This window comes from Pelobates fuscus, chromosome 6, assembly GCF_036172605.1.
Source record: "Pelobates fuscus isolate aPelFus1 chromosome 6, aPelFus1.pri, whole genome shotgun sequence".
Classification (NCBI taxonomy): domain Eukaryota; kingdom Metazoa; phylum Chordata; class Amphibia; order Anura; family Pelobatidae; genus Pelobates; species Pelobates fuscus.
Window position 1 is genome coordinate 291,169,220 of NC_086322.1, and position 24,267 is coordinate 291,193,486.

The following is a 24,267-nucleotide window of genomic DNA, read 5'->3' on the forward strand; positions in this document are numbered from 1 at the left end:
GTTAGCCACACTGCCCAATCACCACATATACATAGCGAGCTAGAGAACCGAATTTACACAGGCGCCTCTTAGTCGCACTATACAACGAGCTAGAGATCCGAATTTACACAGGCGCCTCTTAGTCGTACTATCAAAAGTCTAGTGGGTTCCAAATTTACACGCCTTCCCACTTAGCCCAGATAGGATGAGAACTAGCGAACCGAATTTACACAGGCGCCGCTTAGTCTCCCGGTCCCTCCGACCTAGCGAGCGTAATATACACCCTAGAACGCTAGTCTAGACAAGACACCGGTGTCCGGCTAGGGCTATCTTACACCAGGACCCCGCCTGACTAACCAAATCAAACGGTCTGACTAAAGAGCGTTCGATCGAGCGGTGCGCCTTCGCTCCTTCCCTCCGACAGAGGGGGCAGATACAGATTCAAAAACCCCTTTGGGCCTACCGCACAATCGGTATACCCCTAGCGGGTCCTGCCGTCTAAAACAGCAGTTATCTTACCTCCTCGTTCCTGAACCTGAGTTCACACTCATCGACGGGGACACCCCAGCACTTCTCACGTAGAGGCCGATGATCTCCTGGACAACAGACCAGTGGCGCCGAGACGAAGGGAGGTCCACGCAGAAGTTCAGGGGTGCAGCCGTAGAGAACGTGGGCAAAGATAGACCGTCTCACGCCTCTGCCTCTCAGCTACCGTTGAACGATGAGCTTCCCGGCCAATGCACCAAATGATACCGGAGAAACTGACGGAAGCCAAGCACAGAGAGATGGACACAGGTTTCTTCAGGAAGGAAGAGATTCTTTATTGGATCACCGATCGGGACTCAGAGGGACTAGCGTCACCAAAATACAGCAAAGTCTGAGTACTGAATACATAGAGTACATTCCTTATATAGCACTGTAGCTCCTCCCACAATTAACTACACCCACACATACCCTTAACCTATTTAATGAATAGAGTCTAAACTCATCCATCCGGTCTAACCACGTGGCTCATCTGATACAAAGGAGAGGGACGCGTAATTCCAGTTCTTACATTCCTGCACCTGGTCAGTACAGTGATGACAGTATCTTAGCTACGTGTTATTAACTAACTGATACTACAAACACATATACATACATATGCCTTGTGGCAATCTTAGCCTGCTAAACTTGTATTTTACTGGAATTACATCACACTTTTATTGTGGGTGAAAGGGTTAAAGAAAAATAATAATGGATATACGCCAAGTAATTCACTCCTTAAAATCTTTCAAATAATGTGTCATTTATTTATTTTTTGCTAAATTCTTTCTTTTCTCTCACTGTTGGAACTATCTGTATTGCATATTTACATTAAATGAAATGTTTTTAAAGACCAGTTTTATTATTTTTTCTTCAAACGAAGGTTGTCAAACGTTACAGAGTGTTTGATCAGAGGCAGAGTGTTGGGAATAGTCCAGCCAAAACGTAGTGATTTGCGCAAATTCTTTCAATTCCTTTTGTGTCTGAGGTTATATTTAAACTGTCTCACGAATGCGAACGTTGATGTCAGCCTCTGATTATTCTGGCAAAGCTGCAGAAAGTGGAAAGGTATTATTGTAAAGTAAATGATACATAATATGATTACACGGGTTCGCTAAAGAAAAATGATGTAATTCAGATCCTGTTCTAGACCACCTTGCCAACAACGTAGCAAAGTGCTAATGATTGCCTGATTAAATTACGCATCAAACGCATCTACCAATACGTTACAGAAACTGAGAAACGAGAGCCCTTGCTACACTGTGTGTATTTGCAGTAGAATAGTAGAAAAGACAGGTGTGGCATGTTTAATCTTGGGGTGCACCACTAGTAACTCATTATAAATAGATCCAGATTGTAGCACTCATTAAGGTGACACTATAGGCACCCAGACCAGACCACTTCAGCTCATTGAAATGGTCTGTGTGCAGTGTCCCTCTCAGTTTAACTCTGTAATTATTGCCATTATTGAGAAACTGCAATGTTTACATTACAAGACTAGGAGTGGCCCTAGTGGCTGTCTTCCAGACTAGAGGTCCTTCCTGGATTAACAAAGGCCAGCACAGAGCTTTTGTTCTGGGCTTGGCATGGGTAGACTTACACCTCTGACCACAAAGAACATTTCATCTGTGTGTGCAACGTTTTAAAGTGAAACACCGTACAAGCAGGCTCCCATACCTCCCAAAAATTGGCCCTGAGAGTGTGTCACCAACAAATCCTTTAATAGGAGGGCCTGTCCAGAAAAGAGGCATACCTGCCCACTGATGGGCTCCTTAACCGGTCTTCAGGACCAAGCTGCCTGAGGCAGTTCCCTGGTGGCCCCAGATGTGGATCTCCAGACACCATGACCACATCAAATCAGTGAAGTGCTCTGCTTTGAGTAACCCTTTCATTTCAGGCGGAAGGAGAATGGTAGACTGGGGGTTAATAATCCATGCAGGTTTTGTTCACTACGCATATCGCACTGAACTTTGCTGAGAGAGAGAAAAAGGTTAAGATTAATTATTTCTAAACGTAAGACAATTGGAAAAACAAAAAGCAATGCAGTAATTTAATAAATAAATACATTTAATAAAGCTGAAAGCTTTCTGGTTGGCAGGTGTGCATTAAAATAAAACACTCAGATTTATTTATTTATTTTTTACACAAACCTTTCATGACTCCACTGCGAAATTCATTATCTCATATTTGCGGCCTGTTCATTGATGAAAACCAACGCAGTAATTGTGACACAGCCTGCTCCGCGTCTTCTGGGATCGCGTTCAAAACAAATGTTTCTGAAAAGGAAAAACCCTTAGCACGCGTTGCGCTTGGAAGGTCGTTTTAAAGAACAAAGCACAGACGCTCATGTTGGTACCAGCTGACGTTAAATCTTTAAACATTTTCACATGTTTTCCTTCCACACCCTTAAAAAAAAAAAAAAAGACCTCAACAAAATGCAGAATTCTTAGCTTTTAAACAGGAGAATCAATGTATTTTTTTCTTTCTAAAGGCTTTAGGTAACATATATGTAGCCAAATGATGTTGTATATGTTTTAAAGCACAGGTGCCCAGAAGATAGATCCCCAGATGTTCTAAAACTTCAGATTCCATGATGCTTTCTAATTCTAAAGGCACGCAAAGCATCATGGGAGTTGTAGTTCTGCAACATCTGGGCATCTACCTTAGGGCACCCCCCTGTGTTAATGGAATTTGACCGGGTAATATAAATAATTCCATTTAGAATGCTGATTTAAATAAAGTTACGCAAACATTCTAATGGTCTTGCTTTATGGCAACTCCTGTCACCATGAAGCAAACTTGTAACAGACTTGGTGGACAAATATGACAAATCCGAGAATAATGGTTCACGTAAAACTTGTTCTATATGGTCGTTCGATCACCTCATCTGTCACATTTAAAGCAGCAATGTGACACCCATTAACACTGGAAATAGCTTTACATATTTCATGTATTGGCTTAAATTGGCGATGGCACACCTGGAAAAACGCAATTAGACCTGTTAAAATGAGTGATAATTAGTTGTCAATTTTTTCCCTTCCTTAGGGATTTTCGGACTAATTTTAGTCTGACATTGAGGGTGTATAGCTAGAAAACCAGCATCCATAAGGGCTTTTTGATGCTACCAGAACTACATGTGTAGAAGTCTTCAGATCTTGACAGAGCTCAGCATAGTTTAAATTACAGATTTTAGTAGACGGAGGAAGCAATTATTTTTTTTGCATTCTTTGCACAGTGAGTGCACAGCTGTGACCACTGTGTAAGAAACAGGAAGTACTGAGGAAAAAAAACCTAAATTATAAGTGGTAGCAATGAAGAGGATGTACCTGGGATAATTGTGTCCAGTACCATTGGGAGTGACCACCAGCAAAACGTTTAGAAGGGCCTCTTAACAGTATAAAGAGACATTTAGACCCCAAAAAAGCACTTTAGTTTGATGTGTGTTCCTTGTTTTCTTTCTCATTTTACAATAAGTTCAGATTTCAATAGAAATTGGCACTTTTATAAATTAACCCTGGCTGTCAATCAGACAACCGGTCCTGTTACTTCCTGGTTTGGTTAGGTCATTGGAGCTAAACTCAAGAGGCAACAACTGCCCAGAGCACCTGCCTTGTAAAGACTTCTTCTCATTGAGCTGCATTGGAAGTCTGTGATTGGACAGCCACAGAAAGTCTGGGCGGGGTTAGAAGGGGAGGGCTTGTAAAGGCTGCAGACAAGAGAATTGCAGCTTTTGCAAGCTGCTCTTAGATATCCCTCAAATTAAAAAAAATAAATATAAATAAATGCATGCCTATTTTCAACTGGGGTACGTCTTCTAACAAGTGACTTTGAAAACAAAAAAATAATAATTTGCGCAGTGTCCCTTTAAGGCAGAACTGTAATTCCAGCAGCAACTGTCATTCCTTGTGTTGCCTCGCAGTGCACTGCAATCTGAAGCGGTCATCATTTGGGAGCATGGGCTTACCTGACCAAAGATTACTCTGCCCACCTTGTAGCTTGTTCACATTGCAATGACGTGAGCAATGATTGCCAGATGGGCACTCAAGCAGAGAACATGGGACATGAGGAAGTCACCATGGTTAAAATGTATCTGTTAAATAAATAGTTTATTTGAAGAATTTAACTGTTACTTTATATTTACTTCTATTTTATTTTCTAGACTTGCCTAGCTGTCTCGATCTGTCTAGCTGTCTGTTTGTGCCAGTCTCTATCTAGCGGTCTTTTTGTCTACAACTAGCTATCTGACTGTATCTATGCAGCTGTCTCTGTCTTTCTGTATATATCTGTCTTTCTCTGTGTCTGTCTATCCAGCTGTCTGTGTGTCTATACTTTAATAACTATGTTACTTTTAATGCATTTAGTATTGGGTGTTTATGGAGTGCATAACTAAATAGATCATATTAATTATTAACGTCATTTATATAGCGCCAACGTATTCTGTAGCTCTGTACAATATTATAAATGGGTGAACATAACAACAAAGGTGAGAAACTATTACAAATTTGACAGGAAAGATAGGTTAATGAGAACCCTGCCCGAACAAGCTCACAATCTACTATAACACGTGTACAGTTTGCTATCCAGTAAAATAAATATATGATCATTTTGTCTGGTTCATTCAGGTCTCAAGCTTGGGATGGAGAGAGACGCCTATGTAATGATTGCGGAGAAAGGCGAAAAACTGTATCATATGGTGAGCAAAAAATCGAACCTTATCAAAGACCGGAGGAGAAAGTTCAGCACGATCCCAAAATGCTTTCATGGAAAGTAAGTAACGCTCTCTAAAAAGAGTCATTCATGTCGCTGACCTGAGAAGCACTGGGGACTGTGGAGTATAGCAGTCAGCCAACTTAATAAGACTCCCACTGACTGAGTAGTCTATTCACTCTTTGAAGACTACGAACAGAGAACAAATCAATGCATTTTAGGGGCCCTTGAGGTCTTTCACAAAAGAAGGAAACATTTCTTTAAATCAGTCTGAGCCTCCTCCAAATTCTTGCTGCTCTTGAAAGGTTTTGTCGTAAAGAGACATTGAATGACCTTATAAAACAGGGATGGCCAAAAGTAAGAGCCCCCTCCTAGCTGCCGTAGGACTGTAACTCCCATCATCCTTTGGCTACCTTATGCACAGCATTGTGGGTATTGCTTATCTGCAACCACTGGGGATCTACCTTTTGTCTATCCCTGGTATTGTTCTTTGCTAGACTGCAGAGTGACCGTATTGTGAATATAAATAGGAAGGTTCTATTCGATGTTTATTAAATGCTATGGCCAATAGTTCCTGCACAGCTCGCTAGAGTTGACTTAATGCATGGAACAAAACTGTATCACCTTTAGCAGCACGTGAGAGGAAAGAAAAGTGTCTGGGAAATGAATTTGGCTGCAACAAAAATGTTTGTAAGGGGGGATACCACTTTACTTCCTGCTTTTACAACAAAGATCTATTTCCAGCAGTTCTTAGAAAGTGTTTCAATAAAATCTTTATATCTCCGCTTGTGAATGGAAGGAGCTTGTCACTTTAATAAAGCAGTTCCTTTGATGAGTCCACTAATATATATATGTGTGTCTATCTATCCATCCATCCCTCCATCCCTCCATCCCTCCCTCCCTATGCCCAAGACAGACTTTTTTTATGGTTTGTCTTGTGAAATTAATTAAATATATATTTCATGAAGGTTGATTTATTGTGAAATGTGCGCTCGTGATATATAACCATTTAGTGTACGTGTTAATGCTTGTAAGTGAATATTCAGAACATCCTCCATCTGACCCTCAGGAAGTATGTCATTCAGGTGACATTGTGGCTCCCCTTCCTCTCTTTAGGTCCGGATATAACTTCCTTTGACCTTTTCGACCCACAGCAATGCAAATAGACGGTACAATTATGAGAGTCAGGAAGTTACCAGGTTTACCCAAAGTATATCTTCCAATTGAATACAATAGTAAATATACTCGCTGATACAATTTTAGTAAGAACCTAAAAACCTCTCTTTCTGTGTCCAGATAATTCTTTTATTACATTGTCCACAAATTGTTAGTATGAGAGTCCCCGGCATCACAAAAAGTCTTTATGACAAGAAAAAAGTGCTAATGGTATCATCATCCACGTATTAGCCAGCAGCACCAGAGTATTTTCTTAAAATCCAAATTATTCAACCAACCGACCAAGTTAATATCACGGTATTTAACCAGGAATGATAAGTTACTTTTTTTACAGTTTCCAAGTACATCCTGGTCTCTATGGTATTATTATCCAACTTCATAGCATTATATTTATTAACGTGTGACTCTGAGAAACTGCTAAGGGCATATTCACTAACATATCTCAACTACTGGCAAAGTTATTTGAAAAAAGGTAGAGACAGGTAGAGTTGAAAAAAGGGAGTCTTTGTAACTAGCCCTTGCTTACGTGACTTCTTCAGCTCAAACGTCACTTGGGCACCTTCTTATTATTTATAAAACTTCCTATCTACATCACCGTTCAATAACGACTAAGCACATTCTGTAAACAGCTAGTTCTTTGAGAAACATGGGGGTTGTGGGCATATTGATCATACATACACCAAACGTAAACCGGAGTAAAAATATTTGCAGGCATTCGTTTGCCCTCCTGCACCCACTAAAGAGTTAAACGAAGACTAGTTACAAAAATGATTATTGAAATTGAGTCTAGTCTTTAACTGATTGACTTCCCCAAGAGTTCCTCGCAGTCAATTGAGTCCGGAGCATCGCTTTGTCATTGTTAAACTGATCAATGCAGATCAATAATTGGATTGCTTTGCTAATTTGTTTTTGGTATGTGGGGTTTTCCGAATTGATTGGCTGCAACAAGTGGGCTGAACAGACATTACATTTCTCAACAGCCATGTTATCGTTGTAAGGCTTTGTGTGTAGTTGGAAAATTACAATGTGTAATTTAACACAAATACCCTGCTGCATTAAATCTACTACACTGCGAATTGTAAAGCTGGTCTTAATTACCACTTAGAAAGGAACAAAAATTGTGCTGCTAATTAAACTGGCACAATTATTTTAAATTAATTGGATTTTTTTTATACTTCTGTTTATTGAAAGCATAGTTTTTGATTTGCTTAGCCATCTTTTTTTTTTTTTTTTTTTACTACTATGCGCTATAGTTGCCGTGATATTCCTCTGAGCACGATGTGTATATACTAGGACAATACACCAGCATATGTCGCTTTGTTTTGGACTAGTTCTATAGGTAGGATGGAGGAAAGACAGACCAGCAGCCCTGTGTCATGTCACTGGAAGTAACAATAGCGTTGGAGAGCAGGTGTGTAATAATTTAAATGGTACCTGTCAAAACCACTTCCTACTTGGCAGAAATTAATTCCTCTACATATTTTATCTATACAGTGGGACCTAGGTTTATGAATTTAATGCGTTCTACCCACAGGATCCAGCATGCAGGGGGCGGTGTTATAAACCTCCCAGGTGCAATGCATCCTGGGGAAACTTGCTTTATATTGCGAAACAACTTTGTAAACTGAGGCATTATTTTCAATGGATTTTCATTTGTAAACAGAGGTCCCACTTTATATTGTACTATCCCAATCGCTAGCAAATGTATAGATTTTTTTTTTTTTTTAAACCTACGCTAAACTCTTGCTCCCCCTCTCTCTCCAGGCAGACAGACTAATGGAATAAATTGGACTCTATGCCAATGTCTGTCTGAAAGAAAATATGCCTACTGGCAGTACTCTGGCCCAACTTCAATGTGTTGTCATGTGCGTGTATTCTGAGGAAGGGACATTAGCTCATAAATTTCAACATGCACCAATTTACAGCACGCATGTCAACCCAAACCAGTGTCTTCAGCAGGTAGGAAGAACGAAGTGACGGCTGACGTCAATATGTTCAATGGGCTGATGTGGTGGCAATGAATCTACTACATCAGCGTCATGGGGGGCTGTGCCAGACATGGGTAATCACGCCTGTGAAGGCAGGTTAATGACGGAGCTGGATCCACTATGACCAGGTGAATATACCTGAAAACACTCTAAAGCTCCGTAAAACTGAAGTTAAAAAAACAAAACAATTTTTGTTAATATACCAACAAAAGGATCATGTGTAAAGAAAGTATACATTTCAACAACAGGTTCACTTTCAGAGTTTGTACAACCTTTCAATATTTATTTTTATCTTTTCCTTTCTACACTAAGCTGACCCAGTCTTGATAGGTTCGCTTTAAGACCATGAGTATATTTTCGCTAAATGAAATCTCGTGAAGCCACGCTAAGAACAAGTTTAGCATTATTATTTCATAAACCCATTGTGCATACTCTCTGCTTTTGATTCTTCTCGGAAGGGAAGTATATTTGTGGGAACCATTTTTAAAGACAAATTTCAAAGACGTTGAAGAGGAAGTGGTTTTTCCATTCAATGTATTTAAATTATTTTAATCCTTAAAAAATAAAATAAAGTAAAAAGATTTGGTCACAGCTGGTTCTAAAGAATCTTGTGATCTAGTAGCAATAAAGAGGGCTGTCAGAAAATAAATACATTTTTTTAGTCTCCTTCCTTAGTCTGCCAGGGACACGAATGTCTTCAACTTCATGCGGCGTTTAACTGCATTTGGTCTAATTTACTTGCTGACTATTATCTTTTTTTATTTTATTTTTTTGTGAGCCGTCATGCTCCTGGACACTCAAAGTGGTTTTATTTTCCCTCCACCACCACCACCACCAACAACAACAACAACAAATAAATAATTCTATATATATATTAGAAAAAAAAAACCTTGACCATCAAGTGAAGTGTATTGATGTGTTTTTACTTCAACAGTAATTATTCAGAAAGCAGGCACTTATGTGCTTCAAATACTCTTGAAGTGTTTAAAACACGTCAAGCTTTGCCATTGAGAGAAGACATAGATAAGACATAAATAAGAGGCTTTGATTGGTGGAGTGTTTTCCTGGCTTGAAATGAGCTGTTGCTTGTGTAAGTACATCAGATCCATGAACTGCAAAGTTTACTTTTTCTTTCTTGCTTACATATTTATTTTGACATTTTTCATGTTTTTAATGCATTACCAATATAAAGCACGGGGAATTTTTTTTTTTTTTTTTGTGTGTGTGTTTTTACACATGATGCCCCTTTAACTTTATTGTGGCGCTTTGACAGTTTTTGTGAAATATTCTAATGGAATACAATATAAAGGTTTATGAATCAAGCATAATGAGAAGTTAATGAAGCATTGACAATATGAAACCATTCTTAAAACAGAGACGGCTACCATGTCAGAGAGCAGAAGTATAATAAACAATTAGCACTAACTTGTTCCCAAGGAGACACGCTTTCATTGAAAGGCTCTATGGACTTTTAGTAATTAAGTTGTAATAAACTGAAGAAGTGACTAATTGCACAGTAGAAAAAAAAATGATGGCATATTGACTTTTAGTTTTGGGTGTTATAGAAAATAAAATGTGCCGATTTCAGAACACACATCAACCTGTCTTGTATTCGGCTTCCAGTTTCCAATGGCAACTTGTTACGGATTTAAACCAGCTAAAGAAATTGCCTTATCACTTGTTAACATGTTAAGATTTTATATGGCTGTGTAGCTAGGTAGAGTTATTGACTAAATAAAAAAAACGACCAGTGAAATTCAAATTGTCATCTAAAATAGCTCAACTAGAAAAATAGCTCAGTTGGATAAATGTTTTCATTTGGGCTGTTTTAACCCCTTATGGACCAAACTTCTGGAATAAAAGGGAATCATGACATGTCACACATGTCATGGGTCCTTAAGGGGTTAACGGAACACTATAGTCACCTAAACAACTTTAGCTCAATGAAGCAGTTTTGGTGTATAGATCATGACTCTCAGGTTTCACTGCTCAATTCACTGCCATTGAGGAGTTAAATCACTTTGCTTCTGTTTATGAAGCCCTTGTCACACCTCCCCTGGCTATGATTGACAGAGCCTGCATGAAAAAAAAAAACTGGTTTCACTTTCAATCCGATGTAATTTACCTTGAACAATTTTATCTCTTGCTCTGTATATTGAAATGTAATCACATACAGGAGGGTCTAGCAAGCTATTAACATAGCAGAGGATAAGAAAATCTAAATTAAACAGAACTTGCATTAAAGAAAGGATAAACGTTAGATGACTCTTTACAGGAAGTGTTTAGGAAGCCTGTGCAAGTCACATGCAGGGAGGTGTGACTAGGGTTAATAAACAAAGTGATATAACTCCTAAATGGAAGAGGATTGAGCAGTGAGCCTGCAGGGGCATGCTCTATACACCAAAACTGCTTTATTAAGCTAAAGTTGTTTTTGTCCCTTTAACCTAAAATTTAGAACCAACAGGTCACTGCTTGGTTTAGTGACTAATCTATAAGTGACGGTTAAAGTGGACTTGCACAGTCTCCTGCAAAAGATCCACACACATCTAGGTTGGAACTTGTTCCTTTCAGCAAGGTCTTCATGTGGCAGATGTTAAGTGGTAACTTACATATTGATTAAAAAAAAAAAATGGAAGTCCACGCAAGCAAAGCAGGCAACCTTGCCCATTGCTGGCCAAGAAAGACGGGTTAACATATCGACTTACCTCGAAACTAGAGATGGTTGTCTTCTTGCCGAAGTTGGGCCTCTAACCTCTCCAGAGCTAGGACTCTGGCACAGTAGACGTGGGATTTGTCACCCATCACACTATTTGTTCTTCGAGGAGTTGATAGAGTTGCTGAGATAATCGCATCACAGTTATTTTTCACCTGTTTTATTATGTTTCTTTTCTCTTTGGATATTCCACATACTGGCTAATTTGCTCTCCTCACTATTTACTATAAATGTAAATATCCCTGAGTTCATTGGTTTGTGGACATACGCTCAAGGCTACAAAATTAAATTTCTTAACCATTCATTTTAATAGAACTCTTTTTACCCTAATGGAGACCCCTTTTTCCAATAATTTTCCGAGAGATTCTCCATGTAGCTTATGGGAAGGAATCCTCCCTACATTTTTCTTTTTCTTCTTTTATATTATTTATTTGTACTTTTCCCCTTACAAATTCCATTCATTGTACTCTACATTGTTTTGTTTGTGTGTGTGTGTGTGTGTGTGTATCTGTCTTTCTGCATTTGTTGTCCCTCAGTTTGAGCTTCAGCAATCATCCTCCTTAACGTTCTGTAAAACTGCTAAGCTTATTCCATAAGTAGGCACATGATTGGTTTCTTTGAGTGGTACGTAGCAGTTGAACTACAACTCCCAAAAACATAGATCATGACAGAAACACTGCAGGTTGGCAGAGAGGGGCCGGATGCGTGGGACTCTGGTACAATAAATAAATAAATATAAAAAAAAAAAAGAAAACCACCCAACGTTGGTGAACTTTAACCTAATTTGCATGAGTACCTGGGCTGTCACTTTAAGAATGGAGGTTTCTCTTAGGTTATCGGGAAAAACAATTTCTTTTTTTTTTCTTGAGATGTGTAGCAAAGATTAGAATACCATACAGTGACAAGGAGACATTATTTCCTCATATCTAACTGTCAGAAATACAAACTATTGTGATAAACCAGCAATGAGACTGAAAGAATGAGGAAAACATTAACACTGACAAAAAAACAACAACAAAAACATTTTCCGAAGCAATATATTATTTAATTTCCATTTGAACATTATTGATATAATGTTAAATCATTTCTGTAACAGATCATATTCCATATTTATCGGGTAATGAGAGAAGAAATCTGACCCACAGTGATAGCAGGAAGAAATCAAATGATTCTGCTTCTCCGCACTGACTTTTTAAGATGTTCTGAATGTTCTTTTATTGTTTGACATGAATGCTTTGAAATTGGTTACTGTCACTGTCTTTATACCGGGTTTAAACAATCCATTGATTGATCACTTCTTCTATTCTGTGTCTGCAGTGAATTTGTGTCCTGGCTGATGGAAAATGGAGAGATCGGTAAACCCGAGGAAGGTGTAAACTTGGGCCAAGCTCTGTTAGAGAACGGAATCATCCATCACGGTAAGAACAGGCCGGCAAGTCATTACTATTTAATTGAGTACATTAGGAGTACTCTAATGGCATGTAAAGGATTGCACATGGCTGAATCCACAGAGCAACCCGTTTGTAATCTTCATTTTTTTTTTCTTTAAAAAAATAAATAGATGTATAAACGGATAAAATTCTCGTCTAGAAATTGAGCTTTAAAAGTGCTAAAGGTGTAAATTCTATTTTTTAAATCTGGTTTAATGATATATGATAACATTACTGCAGCTGATGTTATGTTTTAAGCAAATCTTGGTATTTGTGTTGTACTTTGACACATTGTCAAGCGGAGGTTTATGGGAATTATAGTCCTAAAACAAGTGGCAGGCCAAGGATAGACCGCTGTGTTCGAAAGGTACCATAACTTGTCCTGCAGATGGGAGTGGAGGTTGCTTTAGATCCAGGACGGTATCTCCCAGAGGCGGACCTAGTAGAAAAAAGTTAAATGCGAATATGTCATTGTAGAGCAAAATATAAAATGTACACAACGAATCTGTGTCTAAAATGCAATCAAATATATTTTGACAGTATAGCAATGTTTAACTGGGAATGCAACGTATCTACATCCCCTTAAAAAACGGCATTTATACTCAACTGTCCCTGGTTCTCCTTATAACTAGTTTTGCTGTATTCCTCCTTTTCACCCAAACCCTGTTAATGCGTTTTACAAATCCATATATAATTGAGTTTATTCATTCATCCATCCACACATACCCCATCTAGGTTATTCGTTTATCCACTACCCATCAGGTTTACTTATTCATCTGTAGCCCATACAGTTTATTCATTTATCCATTCCCCATCCAGTTTGTTCATATATTCCCCATCCAGTTCGTTCATTCATTCCCCATACAGTTCATTCATATATTCCCCATCCAGTTTATTCATTCATTCATATATTCCCCATCCAGTTTATTCATTCATTCATATATTCCCCATCCAGTTTATTCATTCATTCATATATTCCCCATCCAGTTTATTCATTCATTCATATATTCCCCATCCAGTTTATTCATTCATTCATATATTCCCCATCCAGTTTATTCATTCATTCATATATTCCCCATCCAGTTTATTCATTCATTCATATATTCCCCATCCAGTTTATTCATTCATTCATATATTCCCCATCCAGTTTATTCATTCATTCATATATTCCCCATCCAGTTTATTCATTCATTCATATATTCCCCATCCAGTTTATTCATTCATTCATATATTCCCCATCCAGTTTATTCATTCATTCATATATTCCCCATCCAGTTTATTCATTCATTCATATATTCCCCATCCAGTTTATTCATTCATTCATATATTCCCCATCCAGTTTATTCATTCGTTCATATATTCCCCATCCAGTTTATTCATTCGTTCATATATTCCCCATCCAGTTTATTCATTCGTTCATATATTCCCCATGCAGTTTATTCATTCGTTCATCCATTCCCCATCCAGTTCATTCATTTATTTCCCATCCAGTTTATTCATCCAGTTCATTCAAATATTCCCCATCCAGTTCATTCATATATTCCCCATCCAGTTCATTCATATATTCCCCATCAAGTTCATTCATTCATTCCCCATCCAGTTAATTCATCCACTCCCCATCCAGTTCATTCATCCACTCCCCATCCAGTTCATTCATCCACTCCCCATCCAGTTCATTCATCCACTCCCCATCCAGTTCATTCATCCACTCCCCATCCAGTTCATTCATCCACTCCCCATCCAGTTCATTCATCCACTCCCCATCCAGTTCATTCATCCACTCCCCATCCAGTTCATTCCTCCAGCCAGACCCCACCCAGGATTTCCATTCATTTTTCTGCCATACAGTTTATTCTTTCACCCATACACTATCATCCACTACACATCAGGTTTATTCATTCATACATAGCCATCCAGTTTATTTATTATCACATTCCCCATCGAGTTTATTCATCCATTCCTCATCCAATTTATTAATTCATCCATACCACACCAAGTGTTTCCATTCATCTTTATACCATACAGATCATTCATTCACCCATACACTATCCCATTTGACATCTGAATTATTATAGATGCATTGAGTGTCTTGCATTGCCCTCAGTGGGATTTTATTCATTCATATAGTTTTGGAGTTGGCACAAAATAATATTCCATAATTGTTAAGGTGACAACGTAAAATAAATAAATACAATCTATGCAGTTGCACGTACAGCAGGACTTACAATTGTAATATACTTGTTTGGGCCGTTTCCTGTCTCTGGACCTCCAGATGTCCCGCCGTGGTGCTGATAGGGCTACCACTTGGTTGGGATGTGAAATTTGAGAACACATTTTCTTTCCTAGTATTAAATCTCAGACCTCTTGGGAATCAGGAAATCCTGAATCTTTTGTTTCAGGGGCGAGACTTTAACTCTGCTTCCTCTGATTTATGTGAATGGCCGGTTCTGTTACCTGCAGCATCTGGGTATGTCTGCAGCAGCCTGCGGAATTAAAGGGACAACAAAGTAACTTTATGTAATCTCTGGTCTTTGGAACATACCCTTAATAAGGAGATATATCTTCTTAGCTGTAAGAAATTTTGTCATTGTGCATATTACAGGATTTATGTAGAATTCTGTGCAATTTGAAAATCATGCAAGAACAAACTCCATATTGGCAGAGGTTGGGCGGCCAGACTTGTAGGGATGCCACAGTGGCTTGTTGCTGGGTAGTACAAGTGCCGTGATGGTCCTGAGATGCCATGAAAAGAAAAACGGAGAGTTGGCTAGCAATTATAATCAAACGGCAAGTGCCGTTTGTTGACCTCTAAAACCAGTTCTATAGTGTGCATGTAGAGTACCTTTAATCCATGCATATCTTTGTTTAAAGGGTCAGTCTAAGCACCATAACCACTTCATCTTACTGAACTGGTTGTGGTGCAGTTAACCTGTCTCTGTGACCTTTCCTTTTAAAATGTTTAATTCCAGAGATAAATACCATTTGTTTTCTGTGTGTAGGGCCATCTCTCTGGGCTGTCAGCTTGCTGGATTACTCCCTTCCTAGCTAGCAATATCATTTTTATTTATTTTTATTTTATTTTTTGCAAATGTTGTTCCTGTTGTCAGCTCACACAGCATACTCACCCCAGACACCTTGGACAGGCTGCCCATGATTGAGTGAGTAAGCTACACACACAGTGTCACGGCTTCTACTCCCATGAACACAGGGAATTTAATTCTCTAACTCCAAAATAAAGAAAAGCACATATATTTGTTCTGTTGTTTTTTTTTTTTTATTAACCCTTTCTTGGTGCAGAGATCAGAGGGCACCCTCGTCTCTCCCCCCCCCCCCCCCCCTTTAAAAAAAAACCACAGTCACCTGCCTCTGCTGGACTGCAACACCTGTCACGATCAGTAAGACTGTGACTGAGGCTGTAGAGGGTTAAAAAATACAACTGCATATTGAATGCAACATATTTGGAATAGAACTCCAGTCAGTATTAGCCTGTGGTTGGCTGAGCCTGATCACCACGTCCAATGTGTGTTTTGAACAGATTGTTCCCCTTAATTCAATGTATACAGTTAGGTTAGAACCCACCAGTATTGGGATAATGTGATGTGAGATGTCGACCATTGACAGATATTATAAGAAGGTACATTGATTCCCGCTTGCTGTCTGTTGGATACTGTAGTGATGGGTACATGTAATAAAGTGTATATTAAAATCTATTACAGAGTGCAATGAGACTTTGGGGTTTGCTTACATGATTTGGAGGTGAGGAGTTTGTGTAAGTCTAATTTCAGAACACTGTAGCCTTGTAAGTACTGATGTGAACATTGATTTAGCAAACTACTTAAAGAGACACTCTAACACCAAAACCACTGCATCTTAATCTAGTGGATTTGGTATGAAGACACTGTCAATCAGACAGCCACTAGAGGCTTCCTTGTGAAGACTTTTTTTTTTTTTTTTTTTAACAACTGAAAATCTTCATGTTCAACATGTTTGAACGTTGTGAATGCTTGCCATGAAGAAGCATTGAACACATGGCTGGTGGAGAATGGCTACTGTTACTCATTAGACACAGGGCCCAGGGCCGGACTGGGCATTAAAAGCAGCCCTGGAAAAAAATTTTTACCAGCCCCATATTGCGTCGCGCCAGCATAGTGTGCAGATACAGAGTTAGAAAAGAGAACTTAAAATTAAAAATTATTACTCCAACGTAAAAAAAAGCACTCATATGCTTCAAAATAAACAAAAGTGCTGATTTATTTTAAGCAGATGTGCCTTTGCATATAATCAATGTTTCAGTCCAACTACCTTGACATATTCAAGTCCTGTGGGTGCGCTCTTCACTTTAAATATGTTATTGTGCTGGAGTATGCACCTACCTAGCAACAAGACTCGGGCAATATCTGCTCATTACATATGGTACATATTAATGACATTTCTCTGTGTATTATGCATATATAAATGTACATTAATATATGTGTAAATATAATAGACATAATTATATATATATATATAATTAACTAATACACACATTAATATACATGTCATATACCAGTGGAGGATCCAGAGCCTGATCCCGGGAGGGGCAGTTGTAGATTATTTAAAGAAAAAATCCATGCACAATAACCACTACTGCTCTGTGTAGTGGTTATGGTGCAAGGAGTGCCGGGACCCCCTCACAGAGTAAGTAGTCAAACCGTTTAAGAACAGTTTGACAACTTACCTGGGGTTTGCTGGGATATGGGGCTGTAGTAGGGTAAAGGAGCAGTGGTACAATGTGTGAGGGGTGCAGTGTGTGTGAAAGGTTCAGTGTATGTGTGTGTGGGGGGGTGTAGTGTGTGAATGCGTAGCGTGTGTGGGGAAATGTGTGTATGGGGGGCTGTGAATGTGTGTGTGTGTGTATGGGGGGCAATGTGTGCATGGGGGCAGTGTGTATGGAGGCAGTGTGTGTGTATGAAGCAATGTGTATGGTGTGTGTGGGGGCAGTGTGTGTATGGGGGGCAGCGTGTGAATGTGTATGGTGTGTTAGGGCAGTGTGTGTGTGGGGGCAGTGTGTGTATGGGGGGCAGTGTGTGAATGTGTATGGTGTGTGTGTGGGGGCAGTGTGTCTATGGGGCTAGAGTTCACTCTCAACACTGCGACCACCAGGAATTTGTGGTGAGAGTGAACTCTAGCCCATAGCTCTAGGGCTAGAGTTCACTCTCGTGAGAGCCGGAGCATTGCCATGGTAACCGCGGCAACGCTTTGTGCTCATGCGAGAAGGCCGCAGAGGAGCTGCAGGCTGACCTCCCGGGTCTTCTCTCCCTCCCTCCCCTGCCGGCTGCCCGCACGGTGCCTGTGGAAGGGGGAGGGAGATTGTCTGGTAGGGGAGAGGGTGGGGGGGGGGTTTCCCCTCTCCTTCCCAGTCTCTCTCTTCCCCCTCTGTTTCTCTCTTCCCCTCCCCTTGTGTGTCTCTCTCCTTTCTCCCTCTGTCTCTCTCTTCCCCTCTGTCTCTCTCTTCCCCTCTGTCTCTTTCTCCACCCTTTCCCTTTGTCTCTCTTCCTCTCTGTCTCTCTCTCCCCCCTTCCTCTCTCTCTCCCCCTGTCTCTTTTTCCTCCCTCCACCATCTCTCTATCCTCCTCTGTCTCTTTCCCCCATCCTTTCCCTGTGTCCCTCTGTTTTATTTCCCCCCTCCCCTTGTGTCTCTTTATTTCCCCCCTCCCCTTGTGTCTCTTTATTTCCCCCCTCCCCTTGAGTCTCTTTATTTCCCCCTCCCCTTGAGTCTCTTTATTTCCCCCCTCCCCTTGAGTCTCTTTATTTCCCCCCCCTCCCCCTCCCATTTACCTGAGTAGTGAGTGGGGCTGGGGCCGGCCGCATTCCGCGCTGGAGCCGCCGGATCGGGTGGCAGCCTCGCCGGTCCGGCGGCACTCCTTTCACTAATGCAGACTCGCTGAAGGCTGATGGAGGAGGGAGGAGCATGTCTCTGTACCATGCTCCCTCGCGGTTCCCACAATTCCCAGCACAGGAACCGCGAGGGAGCATGGTACAGAGACATGCTCCTCCCTCCTCCATCAGCCTTCAGCGAGTCTGCATTAGTGAAAGGAGTGCCGCCGGACCGGCGAGGCTGCCACCCGATCCGGCGGCTCCAGCGCGGAATGCGGCCGGCCCCCTCAGATTGTGTGCCACCGGACCGGCCACCCGGTGGCACATACTTGCTTAGAGCAGCCCCCAGGTGACGCGGCACACCGGGAAAATTCCCGGTATCCCGGTGGGCCAGTCCGGCCCTGACAGGGCCTCAATACTTCTCTGTGAGACGCATTTGATTGGACCGAGATAATCGATTGTGATGATCTCAGAAGCCGGGGAACGGTTGATCCGGAGAGCCCATGACTGCACTGGATAAAAACTGCATTTAGTGGATTTAAAAAAAAAAAAAATTTAAATTTGCCGGCCCTTAATATAAATGTTTACATTTACAGCTTGGCCAGTGGGATCTCACCACAAAGTGACTCCACAAACCATGATACCCACATAATTCTTTTGTCAGTATTCTAATGTAGAAGTAGAACGTTAAAAATGGCAAACTTTAACTCCCACAAACCATGATGGAAAATCTGCAGTATTTAAAAAACAAAACAAAAAAAACACTACAGGTTGGGAGGAAGAGATGGAAAAGGGAACATATGTAAGTATAAGTTTTATAAAATTCTGCACTTATAAACTTAAAGGATCACTATTGGGTCAGAAACACAAACATGTATTCCTGACCCCATAGTGTTAAAACCACCATCTAGCCCCCTGGGCCCCTCATGCCTCCATAAATATAGCAAAATCATAATGTATTCAAGCCTAAAGCTGTAACTCTGCATGCTGTTGGCCTCAGAAAAACAAGCTGTCTGCTGACATCATCGGAAGTGGTGGCCTGATCCAATCACAATGCTTCCCCATAGGATTGGCTGAGACTGACAAAGAGGCAGATCAGGGGCAGAGCCAGCATGATTCAAACACAGCCCTGGCCAATCAGCATCTCCTCATAGAGATAAATCGAATTAATGAATCTCTATGAGGAAAGTTCAGTGTCTGCATGCAGAGGGAGGAGATACTGAATGTTTGGATGCATTTTAGGCAGCCATGACACAGGAAGCATCTCTAACAGCCATCTGAGGAGTGGCCAGTGAAGTTATCACTAGGCTGTAATGTAAACACTGCATTTTCTCTGAAAAGACAGTGTTTACAGCAAAAAGCCTGACGGTAATGATTCTACTCACCAGAACAAATTCAATAAGCTGTAGTTGTTCTGGTGACTATAGTGTTCCTTTAAGCTGGCTGCAGTAAGTTGAATGTAGCACAACCAGTTCTGTGAGGACCATAAGATATTACTGGTACAATTTCTGAATAAAGAAAAGATTATATTATTTCCCGATTTCAGATTTAATAACACTCTAAGTCTATGTAAAAAAAAAACAATGTCCCTTTTGGGGTCTTTGCAGTTGTATTTGTATGGACCATCCCAGATTGACATGTCTAAATACACGATGGCACCGGGGGCAGTGGCGTACATACCAGGGTCGCAGGGGTCGCGGCTGCGACCGGGCCTGGCCCACCAGGGGGCCCGGCCGCCCCTGCGACCCGTTATGTACGCACTGGGCCAGCCTCTTCTCCTGGGGGGCCCAGGAGCCGGCCACCTCCGGGCCCCCCGAGGCTGGCCCTGCTTACACCCGGCGGGCAGGCAGGCTGGCCGGTGCGCGAGGGAGCACTCTCCCCTGAGTGCTTCCTCTTCAGCTCCCTCGCGCACCGCACTGATACCGGAGCCGGAAGATGACGTCATCTTCCGGCGCCGGTATCAGTACGCAGCGCGCGAGGGAGCTGAAGAGTGTTACTGTGAGTGTTAGTGTTACTTTGTGTTAGTGTGTGTGTGTTAGTGTTAGTAATGTGTGTGTTACTGTTACTGTGAGTGTGTGTGTTAGTGTGTGTGTTAGTGTTAGTATGTGTGTTAGTGTGTGTGTTAGTGTTAGTGTTACTGTGAGTGTTAGTGTGAGTGTTAGTGTGAGTGTTAGTGTGAGTGTGAGTGTGAGTGTGAGTGTGAGTGTGAGTGTGAGTGTGAGTGTGAGTGTGAGTGTGAGTGTGAGTGTGAGTGTGAGTGTGAGTGTGAGTGTGAGTGAGTGTGAGTGTGTGTGTGTGTGTGTGTGTGTGTGTGTGTGTGTGTGTGAGTGTGTGTGTGTTAGTGTGTGTGTTAGTGTGTGTGTTAGTGTGTGTGTTAGTGTGTGTGTTAGTGTGTGTGTGTCTGTTACCGAGGTTGGTTTCGCCACAGTGCATACATTGCTCAAGCTGTGTTTATGAATGGAGAGCTACTGATTGGCTGAGTGTCAGATAACGTGCTCTGTCCGCGGCAGTCCTTGACTTCCTGTTTTCAGAATTACTGTAGCAGAAAGACAGGGGTCAGGCCTAAACAGCGATATAAGACATTTTAAAGTTAAACTTTTAGTGAACGGTTTTAACTCCTAAAGGCAAACTGGCGCCGTGGATCTCCTGGCACCATAACAACAACATTCTGATATTAGTTGTTATAGTGCTCAAGGTATTGTTCTAAGGAAAACTTCTCGTTTTTTGGGCATAGGGGGGAATAACTTCTCAATTAAAAGCCTTATGTTGTGACACAATTACAACACACGTCCTTCCCAAGAAAGCTGTATTTTTTTTTTGTTTTGTTTTTGTTTTTTTGGGGGCGTTATTTTTTAATATTTTTCAGAACTGAATTGATGTGTTGATTAATTCAATGTCACACAGCATCGTATGCAGTCTTCTCATTCCTCACCCTCCTCTGTTTGTCTGTGAAGTGGTCGTCAATGCATCACTGTGACGTAGATAATCTTTCAAGAAATCCCAGGCTATATTAATTACAAGCCTTTGAACGCAAGTAAAGCTGCGGCTAGAACACACTGTTTTGTGATGAGAATTACATACAGAAGCCAATGTACTGCAAATACATAAACGCTGGAATAGAGTGTTCTTAGAATGTCATTTTCACAGCAAGTGTAATATCTGGGATTGGATTTGAAACGTACCTTAACAAAGACTAGAAATGAATGTAATGTGTTCAGCGATGGGAGGTATTAGTCAATCGTTCTTTATAAAAATAAGAAAAAAAATTATAATTTTGTTGCAGCTATTTTTAAGGCTTTTTCTACTTTGGAGACAATCGCCATTCGTGTAGTATAAATCAATACGGATTTAAAGAGGAACTATCTCTTCCCGTCATTTGTAACGTGATGTTAATCCAGATATAAGCTCTGATCCAGTATTGTGTGCCAACATGATGGAAGACCTCTTATTTTATGTGTACGCGTAACTAATTTTTTTTTTTTTTTATGTAAGATTTTTTTCAAAGGGACACAGTGTTCACTGTTACTTCTTCATTTCATTGAAGTGATCATAGTATCTGGAGTACCATGGTGCCATCCTTCCATTTAGACTTTAACTGTTTTTAATGTTAAACAAGAGTTCCCAGCAGCCCACCCCTCTGTGCTGTTTGGACTAATGAGGAAGTATTAGCTTAAGCAGCAATGTATGCGGTGATTGGCTAAGAGTATCAGCTGACACTCTTTACTGACACACATTTGCTGTTATAAATTGGTATGACTAGAAGGAAGTTGTAATTTCTGCCTTAGCCACACCTCCAGTAGGGGCAAGGTCAAGGACCCTTATTTACTGGTAAATATTATTATTTTCGGGAAAACTGGTGTAGTGGCCAAGAACCCTTAATTACTGGTAAACTCCTCAAAAATGGGTTAACATTAAAAGGAGTGACAGCACCAGAGGACTCCAGGCACTGGAACCAATTCAATCAGATAAAATATTTATAATACCTACAGTGTCCCTTTTAAATAAAAAAAATAAAAAAGGGGTTTCAACTGCAGATTAAAGTGGAATTGGCTTTTTGCTCATATCATGTGGCCAGAAGATGTCAAAGAAATATTTGGATTTAAATAAAGTACTTAATGGCAACTTTACATATTTTAGGGTGGTGTAAAACCTGCTAACTTTGGCAAGTCTAACATCAGGAGATGGAGCAGATGGACAGTTAGGAGATGACAGACTTGAGTATCCGTTACTCCTTTGACATCACAGTGAATGTACTTGCCTAAATCAATTCATATAAAGGCAACCAGCAGGCTGGCTGGGAGTTATAAGATCTGTAGCTTTAAACACCAGGAGGTCTCAAAGTTGCCTATCACTGATTTAGTCAGTGAGCACACAAGGCACAGTAACATCCCGTTCACAGCTTGCTGATGGTGATACGAGTTTATAAAAGTTGTAGAGTCATGGTTTTGCCTTCCTTTACTTGTTCAAATTATTGTGTTAAACAGGCTCCATCCAGAATTTCCCCAAAAGTGAGGAGTGAGCTATGTGTCATGTACTTGCTCAGCTTGTAATGTCAGTAACCCGTATGCTACAGAAAATAAACCACAGTCCTTAGATCCGCGTTCTGTACTGTTTATAGACAGAGCTTCCTGGTAGCGGAAGAAAAACACTTAAAATGTATGTGAAACACAAACAATTTGGTCTTCTGTTAATTCTAAATATGCAGAGTATATGAAATAACTAAACATTGAAAGGGGAGATTCGGTATTGGAAGCAAAGATACAGAAAGTGCTCCTAAAAACTCATGATGTCCCTCACATGTTAGAGTACAGCTGCTGTATAATATACAAAATACACAAAATATGGAGAGAACACTCAGTAGTACAAACATTAATAGTAAACAGATGCTAGGGTGCTATTCAATACTGGTACTCCCCCAAATACCAAAATAACCAATAGTTAAGTCAAAAAAGAATGCACACCAAAAAAAAAACCATAAGAAATCTCTATCTACATTTATTAAATCACTAATAAGTATACAAAACTAGTACAACAGTCAGTGACACAACACAGGCTACAAATAATAAACCATAATAAATATTTACCGCAATTCACAAGCCTAATCGGGCAGAAACACAAATCAAATAAACAAACCCCCCAACGTTTCGACTCCTCCTGGGAGCCTTTATCAAGGGAGTACAGCTGCTGTACACACATGTTCTTCTCCGTCCTTCCCCATACAAAAATACACCAAACCTCTAAAACCAAAAGTAAGGGAACATCAATTCAGAATTTTTGTTTGTTTGTTTTTTTTTACTTCAATTTACCCCTAAAGAAAAAAAAAAAATACATGCATTTAATTATTTTTTAATATTTTTTTTTTTATTGGGGTATATCTAGAACCAACACCTTTTTCCCCAGCCCAGACGGTCTGTGGCTGTCCAATCATAGACTTCCCAATGCAGCTCAAACCAGGAAGTAACAGGATCGGTTTGATTGACAGCCAGGGGAGGTGTAACTTTACTTTATAAAAGTGCCAATTTCTATTAAAATTTTGAATTTTCATGGGTGGCATGCACGAAGCCCACGATATAAGAGATAGATGCCGACCTGCCTCCCACCCAGACTAGCGAGTAGACCACTAACCAAATGATACTAAGAGGAGTATCAACCACTCAAACATAAACGATAACGAAGCACACACACCCCCAGTCGAAACAGACTCTATACTGAAGGTACCAAACTAGGAATAGGTGCACACTCATGATTGAACACATTGGAAAACCCCCTACTAATGTTGCCAGTGATCGTATCACACTCAAATGTATAACGCAATTGTATTATAATATAATTGTACTGAACCGAAAATCTTAAAGCAATTGTATAAACAATAGGTGTACTTTGATGTAAAAATAAC

General features: G+C 40.4%; 1 protein-coding gene across 1 annotated transcript in view; it reads left to right on the forward strand.

The window, feature by feature from the left end:
• The window catches only part of PREX1 (phosphatidylinositol-3,4,5-trisphosphate dependent Rac exchange factor 1), a 248,191-nt gene that overhangs the window by 143,936 nt on the left and 79,988 nt on the right, over nucleotides 1–24,267 (forward strand). Inside the window, exons 10-11 of the mRNA XM_063459441.1 lie at nucleotides 5,124–5,268; nucleotides 12,403–12,503. Of these exons, the coding sequence (XP_063315511.1) occupies nucleotides 5,124–5,268; nucleotides 12,403–12,503 (246 nt within the window). The remainder of the gene's footprint in view (nucleotides 1–5,123; nucleotides 5,269–12,402; nucleotides 12,504–24,267) is intronic.